Source organism: Rhinopithecus bieti, unplaced genomic scaffold (assembly GCF_001698545.2).
Source record: "Rhinopithecus bieti isolate Rb0 unplaced genomic scaffold, ASM169854v2 scaffold_18548, whole genome shotgun sequence".
In the NCBI taxonomy this organism is placed as follows: domain Eukaryota; kingdom Metazoa; phylum Chordata; class Mammalia; order Primates; family Cercopithecidae; genus Rhinopithecus; species Rhinopithecus bieti.
This window is the reverse complement of record NW_016809526.1, coordinates 3,532,159-3,549,174: the sequence shown is the minus strand read 5'-3', so window position 1 is coordinate 3,549,174 and position 17,016 is coordinate 3,532,159. Positions and strand designations below refer to the sequence as shown.

Sequence of the window (17,016 nt, the reverse complement as noted above, 5' to 3'; positions counted from 1 at the left end):
TAAGAGGGAAAGATTCAACACAGTATTGTATTTATTTATTTTTAAAATTTTTGTAGAGACAGTTTCACTATATTGCCCAGGCTGGTCTTAAACTCCTGAGTTCAAGCGATCCCCCCACCTTAGCCTCCCAAAGTGCTGGGATTATAAGCATGAGCCACTGTGCCCAACCTCAACATAGCATTTTAAAATATAGTACAACAGTACACAGTCCAGCAATGGGAATGGTCAAATATAGCATATCTACTCAGTGGATCTGAGTGTAACTGTTAAAAAAAAAAAAAAAAAAAAAAAAGGGAAAGGAAGTACTCCAAAATCCTTTTCTTACTTTTCCACATTTCATTTACTGTTTGACTTAGGATCTGTCAAATGGAGACTGCTTCTCCTTCCTGGGTGAAGTTATTGTTGCTGTGAAAATGACATCTAGACAAGCCATGGAGAGGCATAGGCTGGCTGGAGTTTCCCTTGCCCTCAAAGCTGCACTGCCTCAGCCTCTTCTGAAGCAGTCAGAATTGGAGCAGCAGCTGGAGGATGGGGGTGGGCAAAAAGGAGTCTCTGTGAGCCTCAGTGAGCGCCGTGGCCTGGCCACCCACTCTGTTAATGTTTCACACAGGGAAGTACACCTGTTCAGAATATTCTCTCATCATATTTGGGATGCTAGTTAATGGATTATTTATAATAATATGCAAGCATAATTTCTAAACAAAAGCAGAAATTCAATAAGAGGCTTTAAAAGGATACATGTTCTTCTTATTGCAGAAATGTTGTTCTCCCTTGTTGGGGACACAGACCCCTTGACCTGGAAAACACAGCTTGCTCCCCTGAGAAGGAAAGCAAACATGATAGGTGGGTGTGAGTGCACGTATGTAGTGGGCCTGGAGGGGGAGTGGTTCTCAGGCTCCAACAAGAAGACTTTCCCAAGGTTCTCCCGTATTTTTTTTGTACTCTAAAGTACACTCACACAGACACACAGACACACATGAAGGACACTACTGACACTACTTAAGAACACTGACACTGTGATGGTGGCTTCCAAGATGTGCTTACAGTATAGGAAGTGGTAAGAGCAAGAGCAAGGCTCTGTAGTTAGGCAGATCAGGGTCTGGATCTGGATAGTATTTATGTGATCTTGGGTAGGAAGCTCTTCTCATGTGTAATAATGAGATAATGCATGAAAAGCCACTAGCACTCTCTCTCTGGCCACATAGAAGACAGCCGGGAAATAGTAGCCGTGTCAGTAGTTACTCTACATCAGGCCCCAAATGTAGCTAACTGTAGTTGCATATGAATGGTAGGGACCCGGGGTGTCCAGCACTAGAAGCTATTCTAGGAAATTTGACTCCTCACTCCTTCCCCACTGCTCCTACTTGCTATACTCTGTTGGATATATTTACTCAGAGGAAGATACTCTACGGAGAGAGACGTGAAAAGGGAGAATCACATGGCTTTTGGTTGCTGGCTCAGCTCAAGGACTGAGTTTCTTCCCACTAAGAAGATAAAGGGCATTTGCCCTAGTTTTGTGCAGAATTCAGCAGCTCCAGAACAATGATGCATGAGATGTTAGAGCTCAGAAGACAGCATCCTTGGGCTCGTAGAGTTCTCAGGGAAAAGCCATACTAGAGAACTTCATCCCCAGGAGATGTGCAGTGGGTGTGGACTTTCTCTGGAGCACACGGGACACTCCCTGGAGACCCCAAGAAACACTTGGCAGTATTCCGCAGGCACTGCTGCCCTTCGTAAAGGCAGGGGCACTGAAGCAATGAGTTGCTAAAGCAAACTCATCATACCCATAGGCTGAAGAGACCTGAGAATATTTATATCTTGTCAACAATGAAAAAGCCAGTAGATTGCAGTCAGTGATGGAAAGATGGTAAATTACAGGCATTAAGAAATGAGCAGGGAACAAAAATGGGGCTTAAGTTGCCAGCAAAACTTGGTAGCTATTGGCAACTCCCAGTCTCCTGAAAAAGTAAAGACTTTTGAGGTTTATCCTAACTTTGAAAATAGGCTTCCAGTTTTTGTTTAAAATCATTTTATTATGAAATATGTAATGCAAAACATATATAAAAGGCTTCTAGTTTTAATTAACATTATTGAATTTATAGGAATCAAAGAACTAAATCATCTATTGTAGAGATTAAGAAATGAAGGCTCAGAAAAATTTACCTAGGGTTACACAGTTAATGGTCATATGTTTTATTTCTTATGAGTCAATCTTGCTGTTTCATATTCCAGATCTTTTTACATTGCTGCTGAAAATTGTTCTTATTTTAAAAATCTCATTAAATTCAATTTAGTAAGTTTTCCTCTAGCATATACTGAGTCATATGATGACTCTAGATTTCATCCTTCTTAAAATTCCAGGTAATTTCTAATTATAAAATTAAGGTATAAAGCTTACTTCAATGAATACTTAAGAAAAAGAAAAGAGGCAGCCAGTCAGTTGTTGCAAAATTCATTTATTTTATTGGGAAAATGATAGTATCGTATGTTCACAAAGTTCACAAACAATTTCTTATGTAAAATGTATAACCCATATTTTGGTTTCATTTATAAGAATGTTAATTGTGTTTCTTAAAGCTTTCTAGCATTTAATGAGTAATTTTAAGACTGACTTTTCTACTGAAAATGTTAAAAAGGAAAATAATACATTTATTAAATAAGTTACTTAAATTTTCTATATGCAATTATGAATAGAATGCTTATTTTGTTAAAGCATCAAAGTTCAGGCAAGGAGCAATACATTTTAAAATTGTATTAAAACTTATGTTTCCATAAGAGTGCTCCTTCCTGGCTGGCAGACCTTTGAGTTCATCTGAAGTCTGGCAGCCGTGGTACGTTGCTCAGGAGGCAGAAGTACTTCCAAGAGGCCCAGATTTTCAATCTACTTCTCTCAGTTTCCCTCTATCACTTTCAGATAACTCTTGAGATTCAGGCTGCTATCACCTAAGTAAACTTACCCATTAATGGGGTCTATATTTCTGAGAGAGAGAAAGGTCTTTAACTTATGATCAAAGTCAATGGCTCTGAACTGAGGTTCCTTGTATTTTCTGGTCATCTTGGCACCCAGGTATGTTATGAGTTCACAACTCTCCATAAACTGCTCCATCTTCTTCTTATACTTTTTTCTTGTATATTCAGAACCTTTGGGATTAAATGCTGTGGAAAATTTCACAGAACTGTGAATAATTTCTGCTAGTTAGTGAGTCATTAAATGAAAGAGACCTGGATGTGTGATTGAGTTAGTTACATAGTTACAGTCGAGAAGATATCCAAATCCCAAATAAAATCTGGAGATTATTCTGTTTTAGGTCATAATTGCCTCTATTCACCCTTCTTTATGGCATGGATTATTGACAGCTGACTGTATTACTCATAGTCCCTACTGTGAAAATAGAATTTTAACTTTGATATTTTATTTAAAATATTTGGCCTGTATTGTATTTGCTAGTAACACACTCTCTCTCTCTCTCACACACACCAAGCAGGCAACTCAGTTTAACAATCCTATTCATCACTTATACTACCATTAATGTTAAATTCGTTCAGAGTAGTAAATCATTAAAAAAGACATACCTTTGAGATGAAGTGCTATATATAGCAGTGCAGATCTCCTTATACTTAAGAAGGGGAACTTGGGTTTTAAGCATCCCACTGCATTCATTGCTTTAATTAGAGAAGTTGCTATACCCTGCAGGGAGGGAACAATTCAAATTTTGTGTATACTTGAGTTTGGTTTCTTTTCTTAGTGCCAATAGATAAAGAGGCAAATATTTCTTTGCCTCTCCCCTGGAGTAGGGATGGGGCTTATAAATATGGTTAAATGACCAGTTAGCCAACAGGAAAGAAATACAAAATACATTTGATTAGGAAAAATGAAAATTACAAACTGACTTAGTGTCAGCTGGGTGATGGATAGGAGTATGGGCTTCATTACACAAGTCTCTCTATTTTATATGTTTGATATTTTTTATAACAAAAGTTAAGAGAAGAAAGAAGGGGACCCTAGGCTTTGTGTTTTCTTGGCCCTTATCTGCTTCCATTCTCAGAAATGGCTAGACTGCCTCCCACTCTGAGGACCCTTGGCCACCTGACAAGGAACTCCAGAGACCACAGCAGTCAGTGCTGGCAAGATTCCAGAGCCCAGAAGAAGGTAAGAGGCCCTCCTGATAAAATTTGACCTTCATGAGAATACTCCCGTCTGGGTGGGTCTCATCTGGCATTTTGATGTTAAACCAGACTGAAGGCTAACCTTATAGGCAGGTTGAAAAAATCAGAGTGGTTAAGAATTGCTGACAAAGGTTTGAAATTGTGCCCTAAGCATTTATTTTGTAGAATTTTTTTTTAAAAGCTTTAAAATCGTAAAATAAATAAAATACTAAAGATAGTTGTAGGCTGCTGCTAAGTTTTGCTATTCTTAAAAAGTTATACTTGGATACATAAAATATAACTTAAATAGAATAAATAAATAATAGTAAATAAAACTGACTTTATCTGGATGTGGGGCAAAATATGGGCTTTTTGGTTTGGTTGTGTCACTGTAACTCCACTCTTTCGAGTACTGAGTGAATGACCCTCTCACAGACTGAATCTGCACATTTCAAATTATGAAAAGTTTCACAGACACTGAAATTCAAATTAAGAACCAAACTACATATCTAATTCAAATGGAAACAATTTTGTGATGCTCTACTTTCTGTTCACTTTGGTGCAGATATTTTGGAATTAGCTATGGAAGCAGGGGATTTTCACACATTTTATTTTAACCACTACACATAAACAAAATAGGCTGAGTGAATTTGCAGCTCAAAATCAGAAAACTCTGCCTTGAATTTTATTGTTCCCAAAATGAAAATTAGTGTTAAAAAGAAGAAATCGTTGTATTCTTCTAACATATATAACAGAAAATTAAGTTAAAGAACCTGTTCCAGATATCCAGGCAAAGGAAGACTAGTAAGAAGTATCGGTTCCCTTAACGGGGGAAGCTTGTGTGGAAGCTTCTGTTCCCAGTATTTCAGTGGCGACCTAAGAACACAAAGTTCATTAGATGGATGCTCACAGTTATACTCAGTGTGTATAGATAGGAATAGACAAGAGATTATTAGAAGATAAAGTTCACTACTTGTTTTTCTGCACTGGGAAGGCTAGGGCTCCTGGAAGTGCACAGCCACTCATTCCACTAGGTACCCAGCCCTACTCACCTAGTCTCAGTTTTCTCATTTTTCACAGCAATTATATAAAACTTTATTTTCCTCAAACTTCTGACTCTCCCAAATGCCCCCTCACCCCCAGGCAGATGCCATGCTGTACTCAGAGAAGCCATCGGGATGGGACTTCCTCAACCCATCACAACAGAGCCACCCACATGTTCTCTTCCCATGGTGGAGGTGCCTCCCATCTGAGACCAGGCCCCTTGGTCCCACCGCTCCCTCTCTCCAGGCATCTTACTACAGCACCCACTTGCTCCCTGCCCTGGCATCTCTGCTACTTCCTTCTTTATTGGGTCCTTCCAGTGCATATGCATTTAAACATCTTCATAATTCCCCATTAAAAAAAAAAAAAGAAAAACCACCTTTACTCCTTAAATCCTATGTGCCTTCCAGAAACGAACATCTCTACTCTTTTTATAATTAAACTTCTTCAAACAGTGGCTTCACTAGAGATTGCAAGCTACCACATACATTTTATCTATAGATGGGATTTGATCCATATGTATTTTATTTTTAAATTTGAATCAAATATGGATGTTTAGGAATGTGAACAATTTAAACAGCAATAATGGTTTCCAGCTTCTTCCAGCAGTAGATGGGCAGCTGCTGGTCCCTTCAGCCGGCCATGTGCAGTCCAGTTTGCAGCAGGCCCCCTGACTCCAGCGTCTTCACACCCAGCCTGCTTGCCTCAGGTCCCTCACCTCCTGGCTGCTGTAGGCATCTGTGTTTGTTTGTAGCCTCTGCACTACAGGCAAGAGCTCAAGTTTCCTCAGCTCTGCTCCTTGGAGCTTTGTAGTCATGTCCTCTCGCGTCACTTGACAAAACCATTCTTGGCAAGATTACCAATGACCTGTTATACCCTAAATCTCAAATGCTTTTCAGCCCTTGTCTTGCTTGACCTCTGAGAAGCATTTAAACCTGTTGCCATGCCATCCTTCCCCTCCGCCTCCCTCAACCCTCCTCATCCTGGCTCTCCTTTCACGTCTCTGTGGTTCTTCTTTCTCAGTTTCCGTTGTAAGCTCTTCTGACATTCATGCGTTGGTGCTTCTCAGGGCGTGGTCCCAAGCCCGCTGTGTTCCCTGCATAACTATGGATGAGCTCAAACATGCCATCGTATTTCAGACAAGATCACTCTGGCAGCCTCATCACCCATGGTCTACACTTTAGTAGAGGTCTGACTCCAGAGTAAATTTGATTCTAACACTGATCTCACTTACAATCAGTCATTGTGCTCGGATTGCCCTCAGGATCACTATGAGGACACAAACTGTGTACACAGTATGAGTCCATGAAACCGCAAACACTTGATGGTTGTCTTACTTGACCTTCCACACTCTGGCCCTGCCCTCCACCTCCAGCCTCGCCTTCGCTCAGCCCCTTCTCCACATCGCATCCAGCTATGCTGAAGTTCTTGCAGTTCAGGAGTACCCTAGGCCAGGTTTGTTGTAGGTCCCTCTGTTTGGAACATGTCCCTCTTTCCCTTCATCTAGCCAATTCCTACTCCTTATCCTGACCTCACACCCACACACAATTCAGCTAGACCTTTGGACTACACTTTCTCAGAAGTCCAGGCATTTCCCCACCCTAAAGTCCATCACATGCTGTTGTTATCAGGCACTCAAAGTCCATCTTACCCTGGACAGTTTTGGGATGGCAGGGACCAGTGCTTGTTCACACACACACACACACACTCACACTCCTCTCCCCAGTTCCCAGCATGTTGCATGCAACACAGGTTTTCAGTAAATATTTGTGATTTAATGGTCTCACCTCAAAAATTTCTGGAGTTTTTCTTTATTCTCACAAATATATATACGATTACGATATTCTAAAGCATAGTTAATGCTACCAGGTACTAGAGCTTCATATCTGGAAGACCAAAAAACAAAACCAAACCTCTATTGTATAATTAATATGCATTCTTGTGTAAATAAAATGTCAAAAGTATTTTATTTTTCTACCTATGTAGCTCAAGGAAGAAATAGAATATTTTTCCAGTTAAACAATAGCGACCTTTTGACTAAAATGTTAAGATTGTTACATTAACCACTTCTTCGGTATAGCAATATCATTCTATACTTCCATGAAGGCCAGGACTTGCCTTTGGTTTCCATCCTGATAGGTCACTGGACAGTAGCCCTGGAGCTCCGCACACTTAGGGAATCGACTCTTCAGCTCTGACAGCGTCAGCCTTTTGGGGATCATGTCAGCAGATAGGAGTGGATGAGGTGCTAAGGGAGGCACGTACAATTCTGGGTTCTCCAAGAATTTCTATTAAAAAAGAATTCCAGTAGCAAGACTATTTAAACCAGAAATGCTCTGCCAATCAGAAGGCCACCGAGGCTCTCCTGCACCCTCCCCATTTTCAGTAGCAGCATTCTGCTGCTCCTCAAACTGTAATAACCTCTTCTCTGACCGGAAGCTCCTTACAGGAATACTCCCAAGTGATCACATCCAAGATTTATCCTCATCTTAGTCAATCATTCATTCATTCCTACAAAAAACACTTGTTGCGCTTCTACTACACGACAGGCACTGGAGAGAGCAGGCCCCTGCCAGCCCGTCTTTCTGTCCCGCTGTGTAATTAACCGGTTGGGTGCATTTGGCAGGTGAGTTAACTTCTCCAGCTTCAGGTATTGCTCTGTAAAATGGAGGGGGTGAACCAGACACATGGCCTTTAGTGTCACTTCCAGTTTTAAAAATACTATGATTACCATTTAAGTAAGCAGGAATAAATAAATATCTCATAATAAAGGGAACAACAATTCTAATTCTCCAAGGAAATAAAATGTTCAGAGGCATCTGATTTTTTTTTGTTTGTTTCCAACTACCAATCTTTTAAACCCATCAAATTGTGGACATTATGAGACGAAATCTATATTCTGTTCCATTAAGCAGAAATATAAGGTATATAAAGAGTTCTAGTGATAGAAAAAAATTTAAAGTGCAGGAGACATACGTCAGCTCTTGCTTCATTTCTACTGACTCTGATTCCCTTCGGCAACCCTGGGCCCTGAATGCCCTGGATCCCCTGTGGGCTGAGCCCTTGATGTTCAGCATCTCTTCCATTGATGGGGCTCACGGTTGGCTCTCCCTAGCCATTAGGCTGGCCCAGGCCAGCATTGGACTCCTGCAATGTTTCAGATTATGTCCTGGGATGCAGTTTTGGAACTCACCACTGAGTTGCTTCACTGGTCCCAGAGTCACAGGTTCCAGTAATGGGGCTCCTGGTACCAAGTTTCTGGGTGCCTATCCCTTCCTACTGATGAATTCCAAGATAAGACATTTTCTTTCCTTAGTAAATATTTGGAGTTAGGAACAAACTTACATTCAGTTTTTCCTGAGAACTCATTTTATAGTAGTGCCCCCTGAACTCTGCTGCAAATTCCAAGGAGTCAGTTGCAGAGCAATCAAATAATTCCTGGGATTCTGCCAGGCTGACAGGGCAGAACTGTCCAAATTCTCCCAGGCGAGAAAGCAGCTCTTGAGGTGTGATACATAACTTGTCAATGCAGGCAGCTTTTCCTATTATTAACATATTAACTATTATTATGTATATATTTTTCATAGAAAATACAATGATTTTAGAAATTAAAATAATTTTAATTACACAGCACTATACATACACATAATAAATTTCCAAACAGTAGAGTAAAAAGTAAAAGTTACTATTCACATCTCCGTTGTTTCAATCCAATACTTGACCTGAGAGGTAATCATCACTGTTGGATTTGTATCTTTTTCAGTCTTTTTTCTATATATTCACATATATATTTTTTGCATATAGTATGCTTGTGCAACTATACTATAAACATTATTCTGCAACTTGCTTTTATCAGTCAGTTATGGTCTTTGACCTCTTTTCATATAAGCTTATACAATTTACCTAATTGTTTTTTTTGACATGGAGTCTCGCTCTGTCACCCAGGCTGGAGTGCAGTGGCGTGGTGCAATCTCAGTTCACTGCAACCTCTGCCTCCCAGGTTCAAGTGATTCTTGTGCCTCAGCCTCACACAAAAGTTAGCTGGGCGTGGTGGTGCATGCCTGTAATCCCAGCTATTCGGGAGGCTGAGGCAGGAGAATCGCCTGAACCTGGGAGGTGGAGGTCGCCGTGAGCCAAGATCGCTCCATTGCACTCCAGTCTGGGTAACAAGGGCAAAACTCAGTCTCAAAAAAAAAAAAAAAAAAAAAGCAAAGAATCATCAGTGAGGTATCAGCACTATTCCCAACAAGGTCTTCAGGACATAAACCGATAAAGTGACAGTATTTTCCAAATGGTAACATCTAAGACTCATCAGAGTCAACAGAGGTCACTTAGAATCCCCAACTCAACTTCTGAGTCCCAGAAGAAAGGATACCAGCCATGAATGAATCCTGACCATATCATTAGGTTCTGGTCTTCTCTGAAGAGCTGAGAGCCAGCTGGGTGGGATCTCCTGAATGTCTTTGTGCCTGTTTCACAGAGTTAACAGAGGGGCTTTCTAGGAGAGCATTAATGACTTATTAAGTCATTAGTGAATTATTGTCACTTAACATTCCCAATTGCCCGATTAATCTGAACATAAATCTGACTGTGAATTCCTTCACTGTATCATCATATCATGTGTATCACTGGAAGCCACAGGGTGGGCTGATCTAACGTGACTCCAGTGGTATTCTTGATCCCTGCCTTGTGGTGTTCATGCCTTTGTGTAATCTCCTCCCCCATGTGTGGGCTGGACTGAGTAACTTGGTTCTAATAAAAAGAATATGGCAAAAGTGAGGGGCTGTCACTTCCAAGATTAGTTTACCATTATGGCCTGAATTATGTTTCCCAAAAAGATATGTTGAAGTACCCCCAGTACCTATGAATATGACCTTACTGGGAAATAGGATCAGAGAAATACACACAAACAGACAGATATGGAAAGGAGAGTGATGTGTGAAGACACAAAGACACACACATGGAGAATGCCATGTGATGACAGAGGCAGAGACTGGAGTGATGCATCCACAACCTCAGGAATGCTGAGGATTTCTGGCAACACTGGAAATTAACAGAAAGGCATGGAATAGATCCTCCCCTAGAACCTTCAGGCAGAGCATGGCCCTGTCAACACCTTGATTTTGGACTTCTAGCCACCAAAACTGTAAGACAATACATTCTTGTTGTTTAAGCCACCCAGTTGGTGGCAGTTTGTTTCAGCAGCCCTAAGTAAAACAATTACAAAAGATGGACACTCTTTCTTGCCCTTTCAGGTTGTTCACTTGATAAAGAAAGCTGCCATGTTGGAGAGGTTCACGTGGCAAGGAAATGAGGGTGGCCTCTGGCCAATAGCAGCCAGCAAGGAACTGAGGTCCTCCGTCCAGTAACAGTCAAGGAACGGAATCTTACCAACATCACGTGAGTGAGCATGGCAGTGGGCTCTTTCCCAGTTGAGCCTTCAGAAAATAACATAGTCTTGGCTGACACCTTCACTGTAGCTTTGTGAGAGACTACCCAGCTAAACTGTCCAGATTTCTGACCCACAGGAACTGTGTGTGTGTGTGTGTGTGTGTGTGTGTGTGTGTGTGTGTGTGTGATTTGCAGTTGCTAAATTTTGGACTAATTTGTTATGCAACAATAGATAACAAATACACTATTCTATCTGTTGCTTATTATACAGATGAAAAGGCTAAGAAGTCCCAATATTGATTTTCTACAAAGAATATTACACTATTATGATACTATAGTGGTACTATAACATGTAGTACTATAGTACAATAATACATAGTATTATTAAGGTATATAGTATTAAAATACAAAGTATTATTATATCATACTATGTGGTGCTATAGTATTATAATAGTATCTATTCCTAGGTTGCTCTTTAGCTCAGATGTACTGAACCTTACCAATCCTGATAGGTTTAGTGACAGGGTAATTTAGAATCATGTGACTTCAAGTCTCAAAAGACACCCAAATGTCTCTTTTTCTAATTATTGGGATATTCTTGATGATATCTGGCAATGTCTATGTACCCTCTTCCGGAACGTGGCAGGAGGAATCTCTTTAATCCTCTAGCCCCAGCCTTGCACCATCTCACATCTCACTGATCAGGGTAAATATTGGCCTCCTGATAGGGGAGGATCATTTGAACAGTATACAAAGGAAACAGAGCATGAAAAAAAATCAAAACTAAATTCAAACAATCAAGTACAAGCTAGATTATCAGGGGGACGCTGAAGCAGAAGAGAATAGGACAGATTTCACTGAGATGAAACTATGTATGGCAGAGGCAGGCACTGGAATCATGTAGTGGATCCTCAGTTCCGTCTCCAGGGCTGACACACCCACCCTGCAGCTGCTGGACACCCTGGCGCTGATGGCTCACAGCTGGACTGGAAATTGCCCTTCTATCACAGCTTACACAAGTTATACTGCCCCCGGGGGTGGCCTGCGGTCAATGACAGGCTGATGCGAGGGTGGAGAGGATAAAAAGCCTGGACCCTCCCCCCACTCTGGGGACATTTCGAAGGTCCCTCCCAGAACCAGTGTTTCCCCAGGATCTACTCAGGGCTTCTGCTCCCACCACACTACAGGTTAGTTTCTCCCTCTACCGAATTTGACCATCCTGACTTGTCCACAGGTGTATCTCCTTATTAGAGTTGCTGGATAAAATAAAGGACACTGCTGGGCACTGTGGCTCACGCGTATAAACTCAGTACTGTGGGAGGCTGAGGTGGGAGGATCGCTTGAAGCTAGGAGTTTTGAGACCAGCCTGGGAAACAAAGTAAGAATGCCCCCTCCAAACTCTATAAAAACATTTTAAAAGTTAGCTGGGCATGGTGGCGTGCACCTGTAGTCCTAGCTACTGGAGAGGCTGAGGCAGGAGGATCCTTTGAGACTAGGAGATCAAGGCTGCAGTAAGCTATGATTGTACCACTGCACCCCAGCCTGGGGAAGACAGCAAGCTCCTGTCTCAAAAAAACAAAAAATAAAATTAAAGAATGCCTGGTTAAGTTTGAATTTCAGATAAGCAATGAATATTAATAGTTTTTAGTATAAGTATACCCTATGCAATTATTTGTGATATAATTATACTAAAGAGTTATTGTTTATCTGAAATTTAAATTTAACTGGGTGTCAGTTGGGCATGGTGGCTCACACCTGCAATCCTAGCACTTTGGGAGGCAGAGGGGGGTGGATCACCCAAGGTCAGGAGTTTGAGACCAGCCTGGTTAACATGGTGAAACCTTGTCTCTACTAAAATACAAAAAATTAGCCGGGTGTGGTGGCGCACACCTGTAGTCCTAGCTACTCAGGAGGCTGAGGCACGAAAATTGCTCAAAACCAGTGAAAGAGCACAAACACATTCCTCCATATATCTCAACTTCCTGAGGCCCAAACACAAAAACACATTCCACATTTCCCTCAGCCCTGGGCCCCCCAGCACACAAACCATTCCTCCATATATTCTCAACTTTCCTGAGCCCAAAACAAACACATTCCAACACATTCCTTCAAGCCCCTGGGGGCCCAGCCCCACAACAATTCCCTCCCCCATATATCCTCAACCCTTTGGAAAAACACCACCTGGAGAGTCCCCCCATAAGGTCACAACCGTTTGTGGTTTACTGAAAGCGCGGGAACCAATAGAAAACTACTAAATGTATAACTTAAAATGACAACCAATTGTAATGTTGTAACCAAAAGAATACCCTTGTTCCTCTGTAACTTAGCATATCCTGTTTACATCGGGCTATAAAAGCGAGCACACGCATCGTTCGGGGCCCTCTTGTACGCTGTGGAATGGAGGGACCAAGTTCGAACTTGCAGTAAAGATCCTTGCCGCTTGGCTTTGACACTGGACTCTGGTGGTCTTCTTCAGGGAATAAACGGTCTGGGCATAGCACCAGGAAGGGGAGGTTGCAGTGAGTAGAGATCATACCACTGCACTCCAGCCTGGGTGACAGAGTGAGACTCCTTCAAGAAAAAAAAAACTGGGTGTCCTGTATATATAGTTGCTAAATCTGGCAAGTCTACTCCTGAAAGTACTTTCTGATAAAACTTCTGCACATAACTTTTCATCTTGAGTCTGTTTCTAGGGAACCCAGTCTAAGACAGGGAGGGTGAAATAGAGTAACAGAAAGATGAATGAGGCACAGCTTTCGCTTCAAAGTCTGCTGTAGAGTGTTTTCCAGTGCGATCCCATCCAGAGCTTATTGAGATATTTCTAAAAACTCAATTCTCCCTTCCCTTGCGCTTTTATCTTCATGCCTTATGATCTTTAGGTGAAAACCGATTTGTAAACAAACAGGAACCAGAGATACTGGTTATGCCCACATGATGAAGCAAATCAAGATACAGTGATGCAGTTATTATTGGAATCCTCACTGCCTTTTTCTTTGTACAGGATTCTCTTAGTCACATTGCTCCCATAAACCTCATCATACCTTCTCTGTAGTTCCTGAAGTTAAAACAAAATCATGAAACAGATGTCTGTGAGACCCCTACAGATCACATCTTTGTAGTCATCACTCTTTTTAGAGATATTAGATGCTGATAACTTTCCTTGTATTTTGTGTATTTTCAGAGAACAGTCAAGAAACTATTTAATGAGAATATATAATCAAACATGTGCTTCTATGAATTCCTAATATAGATTAAAAGACATTTTAATGAGCAAGTTCAGTTTTTTTTTATGGACTCAACATTTACATCATACTATAATGGGTGTAAGTAGTAAAAATAATTTTAATTCTGGATTCCTAAATAAAATTTTTCCAGATGTCATTCTGCAATCATGGACCCATATAACTACTCCACACATTCTGAAAAATAGCTTCTTACTATTCCAAACACTATATACCCTTTTAGTGAGAGATCATGCATTATTTTTATGTCCTAGATTCACATAGGCATTCAATAAATGATAGCTTGGGTAGCGGCAGTCATTTATTAGGACAAACATGCCCACATGTCGTAGTCTATTTTGGCTGCTATAACCAAATGCTACAGACTGAGTAATTAATAAACAATGGAGATTTATTGCTCACAGTTTTTGAGACTGGGAAGTCCAGAATCAAGGTACCAGGAAATCTAGTATCTGGCGAGGCCCTGTTCCTCATAGATGGTGCTCTCGCTGTATTCTCATGTGGTAGAAGGGGCAACCTGGCTCCCTCGAACCTCTTCTATAAGGGCACTAATCCCATTCATGAGGGCAAGCCCTCATGATCTAACCACTTCCTAAAGGTCCCACCTCTTAATACTATCACACCGGGGATTCGGTTTCAGCATATGAATTTTGGGTGATACAAATATTCAGACCATAGCATCACAATAATTGAATAATACTATGTATACAAAGTACTGATTAAGTCATGCCTGACTCATGTTTAAATGGAATGAATTACAGTAACATGAGTCAGGCATGTTTACACTTTAAATTAATATTTTATTCTACCTTAAAAAGTGCTTTCTTACCTGCTTTTATTCTTTCCAGGTATGTCTGCATGTATTTATTCACCATTTGAACATTCTTAATGACTTCATTCCATACCCACCACTTGCTGTGAAATCCATCAATCACATACCAGTTCTGATGCTGTTCTTGATAATATTGCCTAATCTCACCAATATTTTTGCGATACTTTGCATTATTGACAGCTATAATTTGTGCACTATTGTGCAATGGATAAGGCAGTCTAATAGAGAAACAGAGAAGGAATGGAAAAAGCTGTTAAAACATATATTTTCCCCGTATGATTAAAGTTTATTCCTTTTTTATGTTGTCTTCATCATGCACGTTACCTTTGTTCATTTTCTTTTTCTAGGAGCAATCTTTTGAAAATCTCCTTGGAAGGCACACTCAATTCAAAGATGACCATGGGAATGATTGATCTGGCTTCCAAGAGATTCATTTGATGTTTAGTTACAGGATATCCATCGATGACAACACTAACAAGGAAAAACATGAAAATAAAAATTCCACCTTTCTTTTTCTCTCGTACTTCCTTTCTGTCTTCCGGAACCAGTCTGTCTCTTTAGGAGTAGCCCCATGGTTTTCCTTATGTAACTCATTTATTTTCTTCACACTTTGCCCTCTTCATCTCTGCATCTTTAATCTCAGTCAGGCCAAGAGCCATGAGGTGGGCAGGACATATCCAAACACAGTTCAGAAGGTGGGCGTAGGAAAGAGCTCTGAATTTCTACACTCAGCATGCTGGAGATAGGTTTTGGCAGAATTTGAGAGATAACTCCCACAGTACCTTGAACATTGTGTTCAGTTGGTGCTATTAATCTAAACATGAAAGAGTATAGCTTTACAGGGAGATAACTTTAGATTTAAAATCTGGTTTGAACTTTCTGAGAGGAAATGATATTTAACTCTTAGAGTTGTTTTAAAGATTGGAGATCAGGTATGTAAAGCAACTAGAGCAGGACCTGGTACATATTAGATGCTCAAGAAGTAGTATTTTAGTAAGAGACTAAGCCAATATGGAAAAAAAAAAAGTGTGCTCTAAGCTTGCTTTTTGTAGTAAATGCTCTGTGAGAAGCCTGGGAGTGCAGCTGGGGGAGAGTTGGTGAGAGTGGCCCTATAATATTTGGGTGGGAATCATTCCATCAGGACCCATGATGCATGCCTCTGAGCAGAAATGGCTAGGAGAATTTAAACTAGTTCAATAAATTGAGATAATGAGATTGTCACTAACAAACTGAGAGGAGGGAAAAAAAAGGCTGGTTATAGTTTCTAGCCTCCAAGGTCAGGAAACTCCCTGTGAGGTGAGAGCAAGCTGGGCATGCTGGCTGGTGGTCATTAGGGAGCTTGGTTTGGCCTAAGTCACAGGATGCCCTGCCTCAGTGCTTTCCAGCTGTTATAGCAAACTAAATATGGCCACACTTCTGTATTTGACTTATTGTGGATGAACTGTAACCTAGCTTAATAGTCAGACAAGATTGAAAACCTAACTTAGAAGTATGTGCCTATAACAATAACTGAGTCCTGGGCAATCCTAGTGGCCACACTTCAACCACTCATAGATTGCTAACTGTTTAAACTGTGTTCAAATAAGGCAAACACCAACCTGTAACCAATCCAGCTGTTTCTGTATCTCACTGCCAATTTCGGTACATCATTTCCATTTTTTGTCTATAAATCTTCTTCCACCATGTGGCTGTGCTGGAGTCTCTATGAATCTGCTGTGATTCTGGGGGCTGCCCAATTTGTGAATTGTTCTTTGCTTAATTAAACTCCTTTAAATTTAATTGAACGGAAGCTTTTCTTTTATAACAGCTGAGTCTCTAGGCACTGGCCTACAATTCTACAGCAGAGGGGATTGTTGGCTAGGCTGGCCTCATAGAGAATGTATGAGGGTGCCATTGTTGTTTTTTTAATCAAGAGTAGCTCAACTTACTTGTTGTGTGAAGAGTCACTTTGAGTGGCCCTCAGGATTAGGGAAATTCGAGGTGAATGAGCAGTCATTGTCCTGGTATTAAGGTGGAATGAAATCTTTTTGACTCAACCATGATTGCCTCACTGAGGTCCTTCTTATGCAAAGCTTAACACCAGGGAGGAGGTCATTCAATTTGGGTAAGACCCGGGGCCTTTTCTGGGGATAAAGTCTGACAACCCAGAAGCTGCTTCCCAATAAATGAACTCACGAGAACTGTTCAAGGACTTAATTATGGGTCACAGATAAGGAAAGGCAAGGAGACTCCTAATAGAAAACCTTGAGTAAATTAGGGGAGTTCTAGGTCAGTGACCTGTGCTCAAGACCAGGGCCTCAGGTTTCATGGGGGAGGGCTTTTACTACTGGGTATGGCCCATGGCTACGCTGGAGGAGCAAA

At 40.9% G+C, this 17,016-nt stretch overlaps 1 protein-coding gene across 1 annotated transcript in view; it reads right to left on the bottom strand.

The window, feature by feature from the left end:
- Positions 1 to 2,440: 2,440 nt before the first annotated feature.
- Positions 2,441 to 17,016, bottom strand: part of AK9 (adenylate kinase 9) — a 176,175-nt gene continuing 161,599 nt past the window's right edge. The window contains 8 exon segments of the mRNA XM_017889625.1: positions 2,441 to 3,156; positions 3,574 to 3,688; positions 4,920 to 5,022; positions 6,978 to 7,076; positions 7,309 to 7,478; positions 8,536 to 8,732; positions 14,653 to 14,873; positions 14,980 to 15,126. Of these exon segments, the coding sequence (XP_017745114.1) occupies positions 2,954 to 3,156; positions 3,574 to 3,688; positions 4,920 to 5,022; positions 6,978 to 7,076; positions 7,309 to 7,478; positions 8,536 to 8,732; positions 14,653 to 14,873; positions 14,980 to 15,126 (1,255 nt within the window). The 3' untranslated portion in view covers positions 2,441 to 2,953.